Genomic DNA, 22019 nt, shown 5'->3' on the forward strand with positions numbered 1-22019 from the left:
AGGTGCTGTGAAAACAAGAGGAAATAAGAGGTGGTCACCATGCTCAGGAAGTTCATAGTCCATTGAGGAAGGCAGTAATTCAAACAGAAAAACTGCTAAAAATATGACAGTGAAAACCACAAAAGATGGGAGGCAAATTGCAGTACACAGAGGGTAGAGCTGTAGGGTCTATCTGTGTGATCAGGAAAGGCTGCTCTTGAGCATGTGACATATAACTCTGGTCTCAAAGGATAAGCAGGACTTGACTAAGAGAAGCAAAAAGATCAAACAGATGGAACAGTTACGACAGGCCTGGCACGTTGGAGGAATGAGAGCCACACAGTTAATCATGGTAGATTCTTTTGAACATTCCCAGTGATGGGGAATCTTCACCCTTTGAGCAGAGCAAAAATTATTCAGAGTGACAATGACAAATAGACGGGCAGGCTGCACAGTATCATCTTTGGTCAAAATGGTAATAGCCTGCATAGGTCTGAAGGCAATTCCAAAGAGGGTCTCAGAATCTCTTGAACAATGAGATCATTGCTGGACTAAGCTGAGAATGTGGCTTTAGCCCTGTTCACTGCTATATCCCTGGCACCTACTTACTGAAGGAACAAACACTAACCCACAAGACAAGAATCATTTGTATATAATCATAACCGATATTTGATCACTTCTCAAGGTGTTTTCCCATCATCATATATAAATCATGAGATGTTTTCTAAAATCTTATTTCTTTATAATCATAATTCATTTTTTTCTTATTTACTTCTCTTTTTGTTCTCCATTAGATGTAAGTTCTTTGAGGACACAGACTCTGTCTTACTCATCTTAGTATCCCTAATACTAAGAATAACAGTAATAAAAATAAGTTGTATATAGGATTTACTGTGTGTCAGGAAATATACCAAATGCACTCCACAAATTAATTAATTTAACCCTTACAAACCGTGTCAGGTAGACACCATTATCATTCCCATTTAACAGGTGGGAACACTGAGGCATAGAGAGGTTCAGTAACTTGCCCAATATCAGATGACTAATAGTGGAAGAGGCAGTATTTAAACCCGAGAAGCTTAGCTACAGAATCCATGCTTTTAACCACTATGCAATACTGCCTAGCATAGTGCCTGGTCTATAGAAGACGGTCATTAGATGTTTGCTGAATGAATTCTCTCTTTGTAAATTATTACTACCACGAAAAGAACATTTTCCCCCACCTAGTAATGAAAATTTCCACTCCACGGAGGCCAGGTTTGCTGAACGTCATTTTTGTTATTGTCCCTAATATTCACACAAAAACCTTTTAAGCCACTAGTATTGCATATAAAACCAAGGTTCAGCAACTGTCATAGAAACATGTTTAAATACCTTCTAGTTCACCAATTTTTTTGGCAAATACTTTCAGTTGTTTTTTCAGTTTCCGGACAGTCTTATCTTGTTTTTCGAGTTGTTCCATCAAATCCTAAAGATCAAAATGAGAAATATAACAGAAAGACCAAAATAAACCTTCTAAAATGCACAGAAGGAGAGCAGACACAAAATTACAGAAACAGCACTTGTTAGTTTTACATAAAAGCTCCATGAAAGCTCATGGGTGGAGCCCCACCTGGCTAAAACTGGCAGGCAATGGGAAATGCAGCTATAATAAAAGCCAAATGTTAAAATATACAAGGCAGTAAACTCCTTTACAGCGTGATGGACAGCAGGTTCACTGTTGAGTCTTTTCCAGTAGACTCCACAACAATTAAAATGCTCGTAAAATGTACTGCTATTCCAGTAGCAAGTTTTTCTTTTAAAGGGGGAACAGGCAAAGTAAATTCTGATGAATGCACACAGTTTTTTGGGAAGTTTTAAGGATGGTTGAACTTAGGGGCTTTTGATTAACACCTATGTGTGTGAAGCACTGTCTCTATGAGTCCCACCCTTTGGAGAGGCTAAAACTAGTCCTGTAACTTAAGAAAAGTTAAGAAGTTTTGGGAATTAAAAGGTAAGTTAAAAAATAACGACAGTGGGGTGGGATAGGGAGGGTGGGAGGGAGATGCAAGAGGGAGGAGATATGGGGATGTATGTATATGTATAGCTGATTCACTTTGCTATAAAGCACAAACTAACACACCATTGTGAAGCAATTATACTCCAATAAAGGTGTTTTAAAAAAATAAATAACGACAGAAAACAGGACAGAGTGGTCTGCAACCCAAGTGGCAGGTTGGATAACATTCCCATAAAAATCTCCCAGGTGATATGAGTTTGTTTATAGAGAAAAAGGGATAATTCCACATGGTTTATGCAAAAAGAGAAAACAAAAGCAGTTCGTTCAAAGGTGGGGGGTTAAAAAAACTGTGATAATTGGCTCTCTAATCAAGAATTCTTTCAAATGACTGGCATAATTAAAAAATCGATAATTAAGAAGAAAAGTGGATAACAGCAGACTAGGAGCTTGGAAGGGAAATAAATCAGTGATTTAATAAGTGTGGTTGTTATTCAGGTTATGGATTAGAAAAGTTTTTATAAATACAAATATTCATTCATTTTCCAGTTTAGTTTAGACAAGGCTGATTTAGATACTAGACCAATGTTTCAAAAGGAACAGTTGCTAACATTTCAAAGCGTTCAGTTGTTTCTTGGATTTTACTTTATCTTTCAAATTTTGCTTCCATCACACTGTAAGCCTAGTGTTAATAACAAACTGAAGGTGACAATAGACGCAGGACATTGATAGAGGCGACATCACTGGCTAAAAGACAGCTGTGGGGAGAAAGGTTTTGTGACAGTTTTTGAAGAGACTTCCTGGGGCGGGGCAGGCAGCGGTGTGCTCTTCAGTTACAGAGGGCTAGAATTAGCAGGGAAGACGACAGAGAAGCACTCTGAGTTTACATACAATCATCCGTTTGTAAAGTGAAATCCGATATGATTGATACTTCTTAGGATCATCTGCATATAATTCCTCAAAATACTGAAAAAACAGGCACAATGGACATTTGTTTTTCTCTGCGAGGGGAATGCTACCTCTCAGCAAAATCAATTTTAAAATATTTTAAAACACAAATAATGAAACCACGTATACTCAAAAGGCTCTGATTTGTCACCTGCCATTGCCCTCTAATTTTTCTAATACAGATGATTCTGATTATATATACACAAATATATTTTCACATGCTCAGAGGAAACAGTCTATGTTAGCAGGTAAACAGAGCTGTGGTCCATATTCCCCAGATAAGGCTGTTATTTCAATTCTCAGACCTGCTCACAAGTTGCTGCACTTTCTTTGCTGCCAGTAGCAGTGGCAAGAGTGGGGAATTCCCTTAAAACAAAAGTGAGAATAATGGCAAAGTTGGAGCTCTTGTTTGAAGTTGGAAAGGCTGATGAGAAGCTGTGTGCCTTCCTTCCCTGAAAGGCAGCTTGCGGGTGGCCTGTGACGCTTGTCCACTAGAGGAGGGAGAAAAACCATTTCTGTGATTGTGTTGGGAGGTAGGTGGGTGGGAAGGATTTGCAGGGTAGTTTCTCAGAACACTAAGCCTAGGCCCACCGCTGCTTTAATATCTGCCCAAGTGTTTCCTAAAGAAATGCACAATTAAGATTGAGACACTATAATGACTGTGAAAAAGTACATCATCCCCTATCTGTAAGTTTGAATCCACTCTCCTGAGTAAGTAGTCAGCGAGGCAGAAGCAGCTGACCTACGAAGGGTTTTCCTAAAATTCAAACTCGTTAACTAGATTCTACCAGTTGAGAATTTGGGGGCTTAGTTTATGTTTGTATTAGCTATTAAAAATTGAGAAGAAAAGTAATACTGTGCATAAGGTTGAAAGGGAAATGCTTAACCAGCTTAGTGAAAAAACTCTGAGAATCTACCACCCAGAATCATCTTTATTTCATGGTTTCACCTTGTATTTTAAGATAATCATTTAAAAAGCACAGAATTTATATGCTGATCAATTATTATTATATTATTTAGTATATCAATTCTTAGACAATAAAGCATTGTTAGTTTAATTTAAGCAACAATATACTTGTGAGTAATAAAATGACATCTCAGAAATATTCCATGATTCAGAAGCACTTCCCCCACAAATTAGTGATATTTCAGGCCCTTTGAAAAGAGTCCAAACTCTGCCCTCACCCACCTTTCCCATTCCTACAATGTAGCCTCACCAGCAAGCTGTCCTCAGACGGAAGGACAGACTGGAAAAAGAATACCTTTGAGCTTTTTTTTTTTTTTTAGATTAATTAATTAGGCTGCATTGGGTCTTCCTTGCTGTGCGCGGGCTTTCTCTAGTTGCAGTGAGGGGGGCTACTCTTCACTGCGGTGTGCTGGCTTCTCATTGTGGTGGCTTCTCTTGTTGCGAAGCACAGGCTCTAGGTGCGCGGGCTTCAGTACCTGTGGCACGCAGGCTCAGGAGTTGTGGCTCTTGGGTTCTAGAGCACAGGCTCAGTAGTTGTGGCACACGGGCTTAGTTGCTCTGCGACATGTGGGATTTTCCCGGACCAGGGCTTGAGCCCGTGTCCCCTGCATTGGCAGGTGGATTCTTAACCACTGCGCCACCAGGGAAGTCCCATACCTTTAAGTTTTGCTTCAAATAATATAAAAGATGGTTGAATAGATGACACCAGAAAACTATTTGTAATGTAAATGATCACTAATGAAATAATGGAGGGATAATTCAGATTGTTAAATCTTCAGAGAAAATCCAAACTATTTTAGTACAGCTCATTAAAACCCTGAATTGAAGAAACAGAAACAGCGCTTCCCTGGTGGCGAAGTGGCTGGGAATCTGCCTGCCAATGCAGGGGACACAGGTTCGAGCCCTGGTCCGGGAAGATCCCACATGCCACAAAGCAACTAAGCCCATGCGCCACAACTACTAAGCCTGTGCTCTAGAGCCCGTGAACCACAACTACTGAGCCCATGTGCCATAACTACTGAAACCCTCACGCCTAGAGCCCATGCTCCATAACGGGAGAAGCCACCACCACAACGAGAAGCCTGCACACCGCAACGAAGACCCAACACAGCCAAAAATAAATAAATAAATAAACAAACAAACAAATTAATTAAAAATAACCCAAAACAGAAACAAATTACCACTAGCCCTAAACAGCTTTTCTCAAAACCAGACTGACACTACAATATAGATTTTATATAGAAGTATGGCATTGGGAGTTCCCTGGTCGGGTAACTGAGGAACTGAGATCCCACAAACCATGTGGTACAGCCAAAAATAAAAAAAAAAAAAAGTGGAATTATACTTTTTCAATGACTTTTACTTTAATAAATATGTTTATCAAACTTAAGTATAAATCTGTAATAAAAGTTATTTTGTGACTGAGAAACATTCTAGAAAATATTTTCTATAAAAGAAAGACGAACAGAAAGAAAAAAAGAGAAAAAGAACAAACTTGGACTCTGTGCCAGCACTCAGAATCTGGCAAGGGGAAAAAATCTCCTCATTCACTGCCCAAGTTCTGCTACAAAAGAATCACGAATGTATAAACTTGAATCCTGACGTTCCTCCTCCCTGACCTTGGAGCTCCAACCAAGGTCAACCTACAGCCCCACGTTGGTTCTGCCAACTGCCTTCCCTGACCCTAACTCTAACCCCGCTGTCTGCTAGAGACAGGGGCTGGGATGGCCACAGTGGTGCTTGGGGACCAAAGGTTGTGACAACTATATAACCTCCTCGATGGCAGAGAAGCTGCAGCTGACGTGGAGGAAGCTGAGTTCCTGAGGATATCAAAAGCCCAGCACACAGTCGGCCGATATCTTCCAGACCCTCCAAGTGAGGGCTGAGGACGCTGAGATGCACCAGAGCCTTCTGTGAGAAACAATCCGAGTACACGCCTTTTTCACTTCTACCAACACAGTCCTATTTTCCTTACTCTGTCCCTGATAGGGAAAGAGGGTAACAAGTGTGGGGCAGTGAGTGCTTCCCAGTCAGGAAAGACGTTTTGCTCAAAAAGCAAGGAAGGCTGCCCTGCAGGGCTAGGGCCTGCGTGCTGAGGAGTGTGGCCTGGCACCTCCCTTACCAGGTTCTCGTTGGTGAGCCGGGTGATCTCGTGCTGCAGGCTGGCCTCGATGCGGGCCTCTGGGGGCAGCTGCAGGTTCTGGGCCAGCAGCTGCTGCTGCCGGTTGTTCTCCTCCTTCAGGCTCTGGATCTCCCCGCGGAGGGCTTCGGCCTCATTCTCATGGCTCCTCTTCTGCGACTGCAGCTGGGATTCCAGGAGCCTGCGGAGAAGTCACACGAGTAGGAAAGGGAGGTGACACCAGAGTCCCTGCTTGAAGGGTACAAGACTCCACGCTCACTTGCAAGGGCAGAAAAGCAGGGATTCTGTAGTGACTGTGTAGCTTCTGACTTGATTAGAGTCTAGGAACTCAACCAAGGGCCAGAAATGGAAACAAATGTGCTCACATTTGTGTCTTTCTGAACTGTGGACCCTGCTACAAAGTTCTCAAAGGCCCCTAGAAACAGGAAAATTTTAGCTCTTTTAAAAGGTTCATGGGAAATGATGATCAATCAATCAATTAAAAATTGATCAATCAATTAAAAGACATAGGTTAAAGAACCTGGCTTACTACATTCACAAACTAGTATTAAAGTTGGCAAAGCTCGTACCTTCGTCACAAAATCACCGCACTATGGAGGGCAAGATTACAAATGCCCCGTCTAATTAAATATGTCTTGAAGACTTTCAGCATTACTAATTCCAGGCAGAGGGTGTGACCAGGGTCCCATTTTTACTTTCTACTTTTATCTCTGAAGGGCAGAAAGGCTGGAGTGCTGCTCTGAAATACATACAGATTTACCCAAATCCAGACAGATAGCTCTGAAATTTCATATATATATATATATAAAATTTGTCATTTTCTCTTTCCCCATACACTTCCTTATCAGTAACAGAATCCTAACAAGATATGGTTTTAGAACATCAATATTAGTGGGACCAACAAAGCAGCTACTGCTTCTCTGAGCAAACATACAAGTCAGCTGCACCGTGAGTAGTCTAGGGCAGGAGGATACTAGAGCGAACTGGCATCCTCCCTTCACCAGGCACCCCCATTTCTACATTCACCCCCTTTTCCAAAGCAAAGACAAAGTTATGGATAGGAATTAACTAACATGAAGAAAGAAAAGATGTTCTTTTATTCAAACCCCTTAGTTATCAAATGCTGGGAAACACTGATGCCATTGCAAGCAAACGGTTAGCAGCAGACTAAAAATATTTTAATGATTATAAAATTTCAAAAGGATTTGAACCAATAACACCACAAAGTTAATGACAATCGTTTGTGATTAGAACAAAGCAGAATAAGTAGAAGCCCCTCGAACAAAGAGTCTAAATATTTTAAAATTAAATATTTATATATTAATATTTAATATAAATATTAAAAATTAAATATTTCTAAATATTTAAAAAAATTCATCACTAAAATGGCATTTTTAAGAGATTTTAAGACACAAATCTCACTAGAGGAGATGAGTGTCTGTGTCAGAAAGGTGCTGCTGTTTCAATTTCATTTGCTTTCCCCTAAACATATTTAACATGTTGAGTTAGGGTGATTACTTTGAACTGTAGCAATGCAGGAAACCCTCTTTGTTTGCGGTTTCACAAATTGGAATTTCACAATAACCACACAGAATGCCAAATCGTGCACTTAACACTGCTTAACACTGCTGTTAGGCAGCATGATCATAATATATGAGAATGTAGACACATTGCCCAGGCACATATATCCTTTAAATTGATCATTATTCCAAACAAGAAACCACTAAGTAATAGGTATTAATCTCTCCTGCAGTAGTAGCTTGGGCTCCAGTTGAGAGGTTTGGAATTTCTTCCACTTTTAGTGAGATATTCACAAATTTTAGTGTCTGAAATTTACCCAGGAAGACACTTAATATAAGAAATACAGAAGTTAAAGTCCGGAGGCCACTGTTAGTAAGAAAAACAACAAATTAATAACATTCCATTTTGAGGAGACAAATATAACCTGTTGGCTTGTTTCAACCCTTCATAAACCAGCAGCAGCTCTCCATCCTCATTCAACTCATGGCCATCCATAGCAGATGATCTTCCATGCAAAAGGAACAATAATGCAAAACACAAAGCGATGGTAATGAGATGATGATGGTCAAGAGCAGCATGTGATATTTCAATATTTTGTTAAGTCAACAGGACTGTTTTTATTAATTACAGATGACTTTAAGATGTTACCACAAAAATCATTTTTGGTTAATTTTTTTAAAAAAATGGGTAACGTGTAACATCACACGTAAATGTGTAGAAATTAAAACAAAATAATCAACATCTAGAGCTACTTTTCCTGCAAAATAATAAATGACTGAAGAGGTAAGAAGGAGGTTCTATTTTTAACATTTTATTCAGCTAACAGAGTGATCTTTTTTTTTTTAACATCTTTATTGGGGTATAATTGCTTTACAATAGTGTGTTATTTTCTGCTTTATAACAAAGTGAATCAGCTATACATATACATATATCCCCATTATCTCCTCCCTCTTGCGGCTCCCTCCCACCCTCCCCCATCTCACCTCTCTAGGTGGTCACAAAGCACCGAGCTGATCTCCCTGTGCTATGTGGCTGCTTCCCACTTCAGCTAGCGGAGTGATCTTATATGTCACATATTATGTTAGAGACTAACCAAAATAGTCATATACATATAGAATGAAAATTTCAGCTACTGTCTTCATGTGGCAATTTTCATAATTCATTTCAAAATGAAGTTTTAAGTCTTCTGGGTAGGAATTTGTTTTAGCGTAATAAAATCTGATTTTGTATTTTTAAAATTATTTTTTAAAATTCTTATAGGAGTACCTTATAAGCCAGTATATGTCCAAAGTTCCCAGCTTTTATGACACAACTTTTAAAAGGTTTGTTGTGTCAAAAATTAATTTTAAGACCTGGGGAAACTTCTTTTTTACTAGAAGTGTGACACATTTTATTAAAAGTATGTAGAATTAACAAAACTGACAGAGTTGGTTATAGTTTTTTTTCTACTGAGGGTATAAAAATAATATTTTTGACTGTTTGTCAAGTGTCAGACACCATTCTACAACCTTCCACATGTATCATTTCATTTAGTTCTCCCAGTAACCCAATATATATCATTTGCCACACTGCAGAAGAAGACACTGAGGCTTAGATGTAAGATACCTGCAGGGGTTGCACAGTTGGCAAGTGGTGAAGGCCAGGGCTATGTGACTCCAGAGCCCAGGTTCTTACTTCTCCTACTAGACTTCTGTTTTGTTTGTTTGTTTGTTTATTTATGGCTGTGTTGGGTCTTTGTTGCTGCGCGCGGGCTTTCCCTAGTTGCGGCGAGCAGGGGCTACCCTTCGTTGCGGTGCGCGGGCTTCTCATTGTGGTGGCCTCTCCCATTTCAGAGCACGGGCTCTAGGCGCGTGGGCTTCAGCTGTTGTGGCTCACAGGCTCTAGAGCACAGGCTCCGTAGTTGTGGCACACGGGGTTAGTTGCTGCGCGGCATGTGGGGTCTTCCCAGACCAGGGCTGGAACCCATGTCCCCTCCATTGGCAGGCGGATTCTTAACCACTGTGCCACCAGGGAAGTCCCTAGACTTCTCTTGTTGATACGATGTTTACATAAAACAAATTTCAGACATTGCTCTTCTATTTTCCATCTACCATCTATCCCTAGAGAGTTGATTTATTTGCATGGTCTCAACTGTATTATTACATGCTGATGACTTCAATATTTACATCTCAGCCTACATATCTCTCCTGTTCCAGATCTATATTTTCAACTGCCTAATGAATTTCTCTCCTTGTATGTCTTCCTACCTCCTTAAATATTTGTAAATCTACTGATCATTTCCTGTACTTCCCCACATCCCAGACCCAGGATCACAAACTGGCATCACTATATCCAACCAAGTATCCATAGCAGACACTGCAAAGTTACCCTTCACGGTCCCCATCCCACACAGCCAACAAACTGCAAGGCTACACACCCCATCTTCTTATGTATCTTTCAAAGTGTCCCATTTTCTTCAATCCCAACTGTTACCAACTAAGTCAAAGTCACTATAATCAGTCATTCAATGATGGTGATAACCTCTTAACTGGTCTTTATGCTCTCAATCTTGTTCCACTACAATCTATTCTCTAACATAAAAGCCAGGGCTAGCTTTCTAAAATTCCAATCTCATCATATCATTCTCCTACTTAAAATCTTTCAGCAGCTTCCCTGGTGGTGCAGTGGTTAAGAATCCGCCTGCCAATGCAGGGGACACGGGTTCGAGCCCTGGTCCAGGAAGATCCCACATGCCACAGAGCAACTAAGCCCGCGAGCCACAACTACTGAAGCCTGCGCGCCTAGAGCCCGTGCTCCGCAACAAGAGAAGCCACCGCAATGAGAAGCCCATGCACGGCAACGAAGAGTAGCCCCTGCTCGCCATAACTAGAGAAAAGTCAGCGGGCAGCAACAAAGACCCAACGCAGACAAAAATAAAAATAAATAAATTTATTTTTTTAAAAAAATGACTTCCTTCCTGTCACTGGAGGGAAGTCCAAATTATCTTGGCTGTCTCCCCAACAGCCTATAAACTCTGTGAAAGGAAGGACTGTATTTATCTTGCTTACTGCTATATTCCCAGTGTGTGGCACAGGGCCTGGGATGAAGCAGGCATGCAATACATATCTGGTGACTGAATAGCTGAGTGGATGGATGAACAATGTAATATAGCTCTTTTTATACTAACACATCCTTAGCTATAAGATATGCTTACAACCTACATACATAAATTAAAATTTAAGTTTAACCAAATACTTTTATAAGCATTCTCCACTCTTGCCCATAAAAGAAGGTAATAAGTACCTTACATTTTGCATGGTAATATTCTTTAGTTTGTGAAGTATTTCTGTATACCAATCCTGACATTACGCATCAGGAGACCTAGATGTACACTGGTAAATCTCTGTTATCATCACTGGCTGTGTTCTTTTAAGCATGTAGTCTTTTAAGTTCAGAGTTCAATAGCATGAAGGCTCTTTGGGAAGCAGGAATCGTAGGAAGGCTGAGGAATTCCAGAAGTGAGCTGTGATACTCTAAGCTATAGGGAAAACTTTTAGGAAAGTTTGGTCATTTAGTGACTGCAAATCTATACTCTCAGCCCACCCAAGGCTCTTAAGACTGAGCTAAATGCCATCTACAACTTCACTCATGAGTAAATGAGATGAAACCAAGGTTAGAATTTTCTCAGAACACCTTAGGAAACGTGACAAAAACTTGGTCTCATATATCAGGGTCCCATCCTAGAAGTCATGGTACCCTTCTAGAATTACATGGCCAACACAGATGTGATTCCGCTACTTCATCACTTCTCTTCACACTAAATTTCAATTATTGAAAGCTGCAGCTGTCCCTACAAATTTTCACCATAACCATCCTGAATAACAAATGGAAGTGACTACCCAAGATAGTCCAAGCTGTATAGTAAGCAACTGGTTTTCTTCTCAAGGCTAAGACCCTAAATATACAGAAATATATTCCCTTAATGTAAAGAATATTTTCCTTTCCATCTCTCACCTCTTATAATAATATAAGGTAATGCTACCTTATATTATTATAAATGAGATTTTAACTGGGAATATATTGGAAACCTTGGATCCCCTTTGAAGGTCAGCTGATGTCTAACAAAACAACGCATAAATACTTGGACTTACTGTATAAGAGGCTGGCTTGAAGATTAAAGATCAATATGATTAAACCAAAATGAATAAAAGAAACATCAACTTACCTGTTTGTTTCTTTCAAACCGATATATGCTTGTGCTATTTCACCTTTATCTTTCATTTTTTGTACATCTTCTAAAAGTATTGTGGAATCTGTCATTGTATTCTGAAGGGGGAAAAGACACATTTCCACATTAAGTGTTAACTCTAAAGCTTTGGACCTCATACAACATTTTCTTTCCTCCAGAATAGGGGGTGTTCTACAACACCTCTGCCCCACCAGAGCGTCTGCCCTAGCCCCGGTACAACTACAGAGAGTGGGGCACAGGCAGTTAAGAGGAAGAGGCACCTCCAGTCCCTCTCTTGAGAATCCCTAACACTCTACTACAAAGGTGGTGTGATTCTAGAGTAAATAAAATCACTGATGGGCCACGTGTGTTTTACACTGTGTGTGTGTGTATACACACACACACACACACACACAGACACACACACACACACACACACAGTGTAAATATATATATATTCAGTGCCCTTGCCTGGTTATTATTCTAATGTTGTATATATACTTTAAAAAATATACATATAGATATAAACTATATAGAGCATTAAAACAATAACCAGGCAAGAACACCAAGTATTCAATGCAATGTACAAAGCTGTTCTTTCTTCTACTTCTGGACCAGTTATAACAAAACAGATACCCTAATAAACACGAAAAGTTTGACATAAAGCTCATTTTCCCATTAACAACTCAGTACAAAACAAGTGGTATTCAGATCATGTGTTTCAGCAAAATTAAATGTTTTTTTCCTCACATCTTTAGATATATATAAATGGGAAGGATTTAGCTCCTTGGAAGTATCTACCATCTGCTGTTACTCAATTCTTTTTTCCTCTGTTACAGTATAGCATGGTTCATAAGCTTTTGAAATAAACATCTGGCAGGTCAGAATTACTAACGATTTTGCATAGAAAGGACTTTTCTGCTAACATTTTTACTTCCTTTTTTATTTTTCTTTTTTGGTGTAATCTGTCTGACAACCAATGTAATTTCAAAATCTTGCTTCTACTCAGCCTCTCTCTCTCTCTCTCCTAAACCAGGGCAAGAATAGACAATAAGAACAACTGCTCTATAGCCTCTAAAGAATAATACTCTTTAGAACCCAAGAGCCTATTCTATTTGTCTAAATAGTATATGTCTGATGCTTTAGTCAACGTTTGCTCTAAAGCCAGATCTCACAGTGAAGTGGAGATTATAGAATACACTTCAAATATCATGATCTTAGAGACCAAGATAACTTTAATGTCAACTAGAGGCCTACAAATACTCGCTTTTGAATTCCAGTGTTTATAATAAAAAAAATCCTTTTTAAAAAAAAATCCCACTTTTATCCTAATGCTGTCCTTTTGTGAGTCTATAAATGCACACTTAGAGAAGACCAAATATAACCTGATAAGAGCTATTAACAAGAGCTTATGCTTTACTGATTTTAAAAATCTTTCCCATAAGCACCATATAGCATTTTTATAAATATTCTAGGTATGTTTCATAAATATTTTAGTACATATTTCATAGAAAATTTCTTTTTCTCTTTTATTGAAAGGCAGAAAATCTTTCTACTCTATAAAGGGCCATACTCAGATTTTTAAGTTTTAGACAGTAACTCAAAGAACCAGTTTCTATGTTAAATAACGCTGCATGTATTCTTTGACATCTGAGGACCTACATGATCTGGTTTTTAACTTTTAGTAAATTAGGTAAGTAGATCTAATGAACTCATCCAAAGGAAAGATAGTAGAAAGTAGCCAGTCCTTCCCTTATCCGGCCTATCATAGCTAAGAAGCAGGGGTTGGGCATGGGGTCAGACTTGGACTGCCAGCGCTAGGAAGTTCCTGACTCATTGCTCAAAGAGTCCCTGCCAAGACAGGACCAGAAGTTCTGAAAGGGTTGCGCCATGTAGGAAAATCCCACTCTTCCCAAGGGCATGCTCAGCTCCTCAGGCCCCTCCTCACCCTTGGCCAACAAACCCACAGCTGGTAGAAATGAGAGTATGGGAACGCTTGCACTTTGGAGTGTGCTCCGAGTTAAGGGCTTCCCTCCCCCGCTTGTGGATGGCCTGCCATAACTACCACTATGAGTCACAGACCTGACTACGAATTCAAAGGTCATGGAGGCCTCTCTGCGATCCAGACTGGAGCCTATGACATCCATTATTTTCCCACTGACTTCTCAAATAGCAGGGGGTCAAATAGGAAATTAATTTGTAAATATCAAAATAGACTTGTTGGCCAGAAAATATCAACTGCAAAACTGCGGGATACTTGTAAAAATCAGGATTAAATAGAAGTGTTTACTAAAAATTTAAAAAAATATATAATTACCTTGTCATCCTGAAAATCACAAGTCAGCAAGCACAAAAAACAAATGGAGAAAACAACAAACCCTTAGTTCCATAAATAAATTCCATCTTGAGTCCTCATCAAAACAGATAAAAGCTAACTGTGAAAACAACCAAGTTTGTTTCTCCTAAAACTAACTCTGTATGTAAATTACTATCCATGGAACTGGCATGAAGTGGACATTAATATATATTTATGTAATGGCAACTCTTAATTCTCAGGAACAGACTCTTGAAATTCTTTTGAGTTGGTTTGATTTTTCTAATTATAAAGTATTTGTGAGGGTATGAGGAAAATGAACCTCCTGTTAATGTATTATGGTAAAATTCTTATCCCAGGTCTGTGAGAGTTAACAGTAACGCCTTGGTAGGAGGTCATTTGTCCAAGTGAAGCCTCCCGGAACACTTGTGGAGGTGGAGCACATAAACTAGATGTGGCTGGCTGGGCTGGATCATCACCTGGCCCACGGGATATCACTTACCACTTGCTTGCAAAGGAGTTGTGAACTGATGTGTCCCTTGACTAGAAACGGAGTGGGATAAACAGTCCTGGGTTTGAAAGGGCTTAGTCAGTGTCCTGGGCATTTCTCCTAAGAGAAAACAAGCTGATGCTATGTGTAGGCTTGGAGCCTGGAGAGCAGGGACCTTGGTTAGACAGGGCCAGCCCATTAGGCGCTGGAGATAAGTTGTCACATGGGGTATGTGAGCTGGGTAGGTGACAGTGTGAGGTACCAGAGCTATGTGCTCTTGTGAGCTGGATTGTTTTTATACCCCTTGGTTCATTTTTCTTTTTCTTTCTATTGACTTTTACTAAAGTTTCTTGTTAGAATATTAGTTCATCACAGGGAACCAGGGAAAGGAATTCTAATTTTGGACTCTGTTCCAGCTAGCATGCAGAGGGAGGCTTGTTTCTTGAGGCCCAGTCCCAGGTGTGAGTTGTCGTTATCAAATACAAACGTTATGTGCCAGGTATGGTATCTTAACCACATGCAGAACTACCATTTCTTTTGTTCTTTTCTTTTTTTTTTAGAATTTGGAGGCTTTCAATATTCTTTTATTTTTATTTATTTATTTTTGGCTGTGTTGAGTCTTCGTTGCTGCAGGCGGGCTTTCTCTAATTGCCGCGAGCAGGGGCTACTCTTCGTTGCAGTGCACGGGCTTCTCATTACAGTGGCTTCTCTTGTTGTGGAGCTCGGGCTCTAGGTACGCAGGCTCAGTAGTTGTGGCACACGGGATTAGTTGCTCTGCGGCATGAGGGGTCTTCCTGGACCAGGGCTCGAACCCATGTCCCCTGCACTGGCAGGAGGATTCTTAACCACTGCACCACCAGGGAAGCCCCAGAACTACCATTTCTAAGAGAAGTGCTCTCAGATCTTTCAGGCATCCCATTCACTATATGTTATAGTCTTTTAAAAATGGAATTATATTGACATACAGTATCAGTTTCATTTGTACAACATAGTGATTTGATATTTTTATACATTATGAAATGATCACCAGGATAAGTCTAGTTACCATCTGTCACCATACGAGTTATTACAATATCATTGACTATATTCCCTATGATGTACATTACATCCCTGTGACTTATTTATTTTATAACTGGAAGTTTGTAACTCTAAATCCCCTTTATCTATGTCACCCAACCCTCTAACCCCCTCCCTTCTGGCAAACACTAGTTTGTTCTAGCTATGAGTCTGTTTCTGTTTTGTTTTTCAGATTTCACACATACTAAGTGAAATCATATGGTATGTGTCATTCTCTCTTTTTTTTTTCTTCATTCTCTGTCTTATAGTCATTTTTTATGTGGCAGGTCATGCAGCTGGGATACTTGATTGCCTAATTCTTGGTAACACTTTGCTTCATGAACATGGGCAGGGACAAAAACCAGGTTTTAAGATGATTATTCAGATTCCCCCCGATGTCAAATGACTAAAAGGTCCATTTCTCACCAACACATGGCAGTTGGATCTCAAGTTATCTGAGGTCAGGGAAGGCGTTCAAAGGGCCATCTATATGCTTCAGCCTGGGTCCCTTCTGTGGAATCACTAAACACAGCCCCTCCTAGCTGGGACAACTCCCACCATTAAACAGAACTAAGAGCAGAAATCACCTCCATGTCACTTCTACTCACTGATCTCATTTCTAACCTTTTCATGTGTTATCTTTCCTATCTTTAAACAGGCTATTTTCAACAAATAATTTAAAATTGTATTTAATGCCTTCCCACAGCAAGACAACTTATGGATTTTTGTATTTAATAGAATTGTATTTTTGATCAAAATTTATCATGACCAGATTACTAAAAAATGATTAATTTTAAAAGCCCTTTGCTCATGAGTGAGTGGTGAAACTTTGAAGAGCATTTGGGATATCATTTGCTTCTTGTTCACTCCAACTGGTATTTGCAACAGTTTTAAAACAACATTGAGATTTTTCCCCCAAAATGATGATATCCTCAATTAGACTAAAAATGCTCTTAAATGTTTGCTTTGTTATAAATTGGAGAGAGGGCTTCTCTGGTGGCACAGTGGTTGAGAGTCTGCCTGCCGATGCAGGGGACACGGGTTTGTGCCCCGGTCCGGGAGGATCCCGCATGCCGTGGGGCAGCTGGGCCCGTGGGCCATGGCCGCTGAGCCCGTGCATCCGGAGCCTGTGATCCGCAACAGGAGAGGCCACAGCAGTCAGAGGCCCGCGTACCGCAAAAATAAATAAATAAATAAATAAATAAGTTGGAGGGAAAGGGTATGAAGAAAGAGGCCAGTCCCCAAACACCCACCTGAGCCACTTGCTCATGCTTACCTTGGGTTGGATGGCCTCTTTCTGGCTCACCAGTTGAGACCTCAAGATGAGGACTTCCTCCTTGCGGACATCGAGCTCCTCACTCACAGAGGTCAGCTGCTCCATGAGGACACGGTAGGCTGGTGCACCTGGAGCGGTCACCTCGGGGGCACTTTTCTCACTAAGGGCCTTGCGTAACTCATTCAGCTCATTTTTCAGTTTTTTGTTTTCTGATTCTAGTTCTTGACGCTGTATGAATAGACAAAGAATAGTTCATCACTGTCATCCTCAACTTTACATTGCAATACCCATCCTTCCCTAAGATAGTAGAAGAATTCTGCTGGAAAAGATCGCCAGAGCTCCCATAGTGAATGGCTCCCCTGGTTCTACTGGGAACTCAGCTCTTAAAATTAAGAAAGTCAGCGTCAAGTGGAATTGAGCAAGGTGAATGGTAGTTTGCTTCATCAACCTAAATTCCAGAATCAAATTTATTCCAGGCCGCCCAGGGTGTGGTCACAGGCCTGAAGAGAAGGCTGAGTCCTAAGGGGTGAGTTTATCTCAGTACTAAGAAGCCCAGGTTTTCTTTATGGGCTAAATGGGTATGGGTAAATACAAGCACAAATATGAAGGTCCAAACGGTCAGGTTATTTCCAATGAATTGTTCAGCGAGCAGATCCCTGAAGTGTTGAGTAGTACCCTCTTATTTCTTTTGTAAAGGAGAGGGGAAAGACCACTGAAATTTTAGGCTTTTAACTTCTAATTTAAAAATTACATAGTATTTAAACTAATAAAATTCTCTATAGTGTTTCAATAACAACAAACAATATATTTTTGAAACTTCTTTCCTGTGTGACATGCTTGTGAAGCTGCTGGCGGAAGCCTTGAGAAGCAGGAGGAGAGGATGGGCGACCTCTTCCTTCAGTCATCTAGATGGACATACACATCCTTTACCATCTCCATACTATCACATACTACCAGCCATCCTCCCATCACCAGTTAGTGCTGCCCTTTGTAGGCTCTGCTCAACCAACGGCAGTGGAACCCAGAATAGAGATCTGCCGCTACACTCTATTTACTGACCCTAAAATACAAATGTCACAGGATACTGGTTGGGAAATAGTGAAGCAGACGGGCATTTAAAAGCACCATGCTGATTTATTTAGCACATGACATTAAGGCTTTATGATAGTGGAAGTGAGACACTTCCACACAAAGATAAAATATTTTACCATTTCTTCCAGAGAAGCAATCTTAGGTTTATATCACCATATTAGACCTTTCAACATGTTATAGTAAGACTAATTAAAGTCCTTTTTTTCCGCTAGTTTAAGAATGTATAACACTTTCTTTCATGAATTAGTCCATTCAAACGTGAAAATGAATGCTCCTTCCTATCCCCAGTCTCCTACCAACTGGTAATCAGATTTGTATTGCTATTTCTGAAAACGTATGAATGTCTTTACTTCGACACCTAAGCTCTGATGCCATGTTTCCCAAACTTTAATGTGCATCAGAATCACCCGGAGGATGGATGGCTTGGTGCCACCCCCACGGTTTCTGATTCAATAGGTTTGGTGTGAGGCCCGTAAATTTGCATTTCCATCAAATTACCAGGTCATGTTGATGCAGATGGCCCAGGGACCACATTTCGAGAAACACTGAGCTAATACTTGGGAACTGTCTTTCTCTACAAACACATAGTTTCAGTGGGGTCTGATGGTTAGAGCATGGGGTTTGGAGCTAGAGATACCAATGTTCAAATTCCATTCCTGTCAGTTTCTAGTGGGGTCATCTTAGGGAAGTTACTTATACTTCTTAGTGTCAATTGCTTCATCTATAAAATGGGAATTAAAATGCTTACTTGCAGGATGGTTGTTAAAAATTAAGGCTGATGTGTAAAGTGCTTGTATTTTAAAATGATGAAGATAATGACAGCAGCCAACATTTGTTGGGTCCTTATGATGTGCCAGGCACTATTCTAAGCAGTTTACATGAATTACTTCATATAATCCTCATGACAGTCCTATAAGATACACATTATCATTATTCATGCTTTATAGATGAGAAAACCAAGGCACAGAAAGGAGAATTTGCACACAGTCATACAGTGGCAGATCTAGCATTTGAACCCAGGCAGTCTGTTACCTGGGTCCGTGTCCTTTACTACCTTCTACAGCCTCAAATGGCAGCTACTGCTCCTGCTTCTGCTTAGACTGAACTCTAGCTTATATGAAAGAGAATTTTAAAAAGGGAATGACACAGGGCTACAACTAATGCCTGAATAAGCTTTAAGCTAGGGCCTCAGGTACCCTTAAGGATGTTCTCTGAGAGACAGAAGCTCCAAGCAGGTCTCTTGCCACAAGATATTCAAAGTCTTGGGCTGAAACTTCCCATTACCTTGAGTGACTCATATTCCAGTTCTGCACCTCTAATTTGTGGTCTTTCTTCTTCCTAGGGAAACACACAAAGTTAAAAACTTTATAAGTAAGTAGTTATATTTTAATTGTCACATTTTTACTCTTAGAATATTTCCTAACTCAGCAGAAAAGAGTGAGGAGAGTTAAGCCCTCACTACTTGAACCAAAACCTACTTGGTTAAAGTTAAAGTACTTCTGGGCTGAGTTGCCATTAAAGAAGAGACTGCAGAACTCAGTTTGCCATGGACCTAGGGTGGGAGAGCACTGCGCACCTTTGCCTTACTTCGGAGCACCTGCTCCTCCTTGCGGTCCAGCTCATCCTGCATCACCTGCTTCTCCTGCTCCAGCTCTGTGACCCGCTTCTGGAGCTTGAGGAACAATGACATGTCCAGAGGCACCTTCTTCTCGCTTGGCTCCTAAACCCCAGAAATCAGAAGATGGTCAAGATGGTTCGGAAGATGTACAAACCAATGAGAAAATGATGAACAGCTCAACAGAGAAACAGGCAAACTTATAGGAGAAATATAAATGGCCAAAGAATATACAACTAACACATCCAACCAGCTAATAAATGGAGAAATGCGAATTAAACAACAGCACGGTACCACTTTCCCCCTATCATACTGGCAAAGACTAGTAAGATTAATAAGGCCATGTGTTAGTAACAGTGTCTTATAAGATATTGGTGGAAGTTATAAGTAGGCCCTTTGGAAGGGCAAGTTAGCTGTGTTTATTAAAATTTAAGTCTGTATATTCTTTAACATAGGACAAACATAGCAATATATGTTTAAGAATTAATCCTGCACAAATACACAAGTACACAAAAATATATGGGGAAGATGTTCACTGTAATATTTTTTGTAACTGCAAAAAACTAAAAAGAACTCAAATGTTGGTCAATAGGAGAGTTGCTTAAATAAATTATGGTATAGCCAAACTATGAAGTATTTTATAGCTGTTAAAAATAATGAAGTAGATCTACATGAGTAGATAAATATGTTCTAGTTAAAAGTATTAAGTGAAATGAACAAGTTGCAGGATAGTGTCTCATTTTTCTTAAAAAAAACCAAAACCCAATACATGTGACTTTTAAGTATACCTAGCACATGGCATACAAATATCTAGAAGGCCATGGAGGTTATCTTAGAGAATGGGAGGTACTGTGGGAAAGTTTCATTTTCTACTTCACACATTTCTATATTTGAATTGTTTACAATGAGCATGTACTACTTTTGTAATTAGGAAAAATGATTTTTGAAAAGGTGAGATGCTGGCATAAATATATTGAGGTCAGAGAGAAAACTAAAAAACCAAAATATATACAGCCCCTAATAAACTGAAAGATAACCTAGTAGCATTTAAAATCATGTCAATTGGTTCTAAAACAGAGTCACAGGGAGAACTAGTAGGATAAATAAAGATACACTAACTAAAGCTAAGCAAAAGGAAATAACTAACCCCTATCCACCATCATAGAAATTCTGGAGGCTCCATAATTATTTTACTTTCTTTACTTTGGGTTTGAATTTTTAATGAGGTAAGAAGAGAAACAATTGTATCATTAGATTTTGAGAGGATAAAGGTCCTCTTTTTGTTAGAGAGAAAGAGAATGGTAACAACAACTTATTTAATTAAATGATGGAAGTATAATTCTTAACTGATCAGCAAATCTTATATTTCCAATTGTCAATTTTTAAAAAAATGTTTTTTCCTCATATAAAAGCAAAATAAGTTTAGGAAATAAGAAAAGTACAAAGAAGAGAACTGTAAGCATAATCTCATATCCAGAGAAAACCCACAATTTTTGTCCAGTCTTTTTTTTTAAATAAATTTAAAGAACTGGAATAATACTTTCATTATAATTTTGTACTGTCTTTAAAACTTAGCATTGTATTATAATCGTTTTCCAAATTTATAATATGATACTTGAAAGCACAATTTTTAATGGCTGTATTGACATGTGTACCATCATTTGCTTAGCTATTACCTTACTGGTGACCACTGGGGTTATTTCTAATTGTTTGCTATTGAAATATACTAAAATAAACAACCTAGTACATAAATATCTAAACATTAATGTTTTTAAGTCTATTAAATTGGTTGAGCCTGTTTATACTTCCATCAGCAGCCACCAGTTTGCCTGGAACAGCAATGACTGTTATTAAAAAAAATTGGCTCAGCTGGTAGACCAATAGTGGTTTTTCATTATTGTTTTAATTTATATTTCTTTGTTTTTTGATGAGGTGGAATAATTTTTATATTCATGAGCAATCTTTGATTTTTTGTGAATTCTTGGTAGTGCTAAGTTCAGTATTATTCCAGTTCTAAAAAGACACCTAAGAAGAATCAACTAAACTAAGAAGTGGGGCATTTATAGGCTGTCAGGGTCATTTATCTACAAACTAGTTAGACCTGGTCTTTTTCTTTCTGTCCACTTTAAAAAAAAAAAAAATTATTTATTTTTATTTATTTATTTATTTATTTATTTATTTTTGACTGTGTTGGGTCTTTGTTGCTGCATGAGGGCTTTCTCTAGTTGCAGCAAGCAGGGGCTACTCTTTGTTGTGGTGCATGGGCTTCTCATTGTGCTGGCTTCTCTTCTTGTGGAGCACAGGCTCTAGGTGCACAGGCTTCAGTAGTTGTGGCACACGGGCTCAGCAGTTGTGGCTCTCGGGCTCTAGAGCGCAGGCTCAGTAGTTGTGGCATACGGGCTCAGTGGCATGTGGGAT

The 22019-nt window shown here is 39.5% G+C and overlaps 1 protein-coding gene across 1 annotated transcript in view; it reads right to left on the bottom strand.

Annotated features, from left to right (window-relative positions):
- MYO5A (myosin VA) overlaps nt 1–22019 on the bottom strand; it is a gene marked incomplete at its 3' end in the record, with an annotated part of 180568 nt that overhangs the window by 18975 nt on the left and 139574 nt on the right. The window contains exons 26-34 of the mRNA XM_082847112.1: nt 19563–19706; nt 19271–19324; nt 16895–17122; nt 14076–14084; nt 11756–11856; nt 7976–8056; nt 6013–6211; nt 2867–2941; nt 1354–1447 (exon numbers count right to left, since the gene is read on the bottom strand). Of these exons, the coding sequence (XP_082703238.1) occupies nt 1354–1447; nt 2867–2941; nt 6013–6211; nt 7976–8056; nt 11756–11856; nt 14076–14084; nt 16895–17122; nt 19271–19324; nt 19563–19706 (985 nt within the window). The remainder of the gene's footprint in view (nt 1–1353; nt 1448–2866; nt 2942–6012; nt 6212–7975; nt 8057–11755; nt 11857–14075; nt 14085–16894; nt 17123–19270; nt 19325–19562; nt 19707–22019) is intronic.

Source organism: Leucopleurus acutus (genome assembly GCF_964270905.1).
Source record: "Leucopleurus acutus genome assembly, chromosome: 1".
Lineage (NCBI taxonomy): Eukaryota > Metazoa > Chordata > Mammalia > Artiodactyla > Delphinidae > Leucopleurus > Leucopleurus acutus.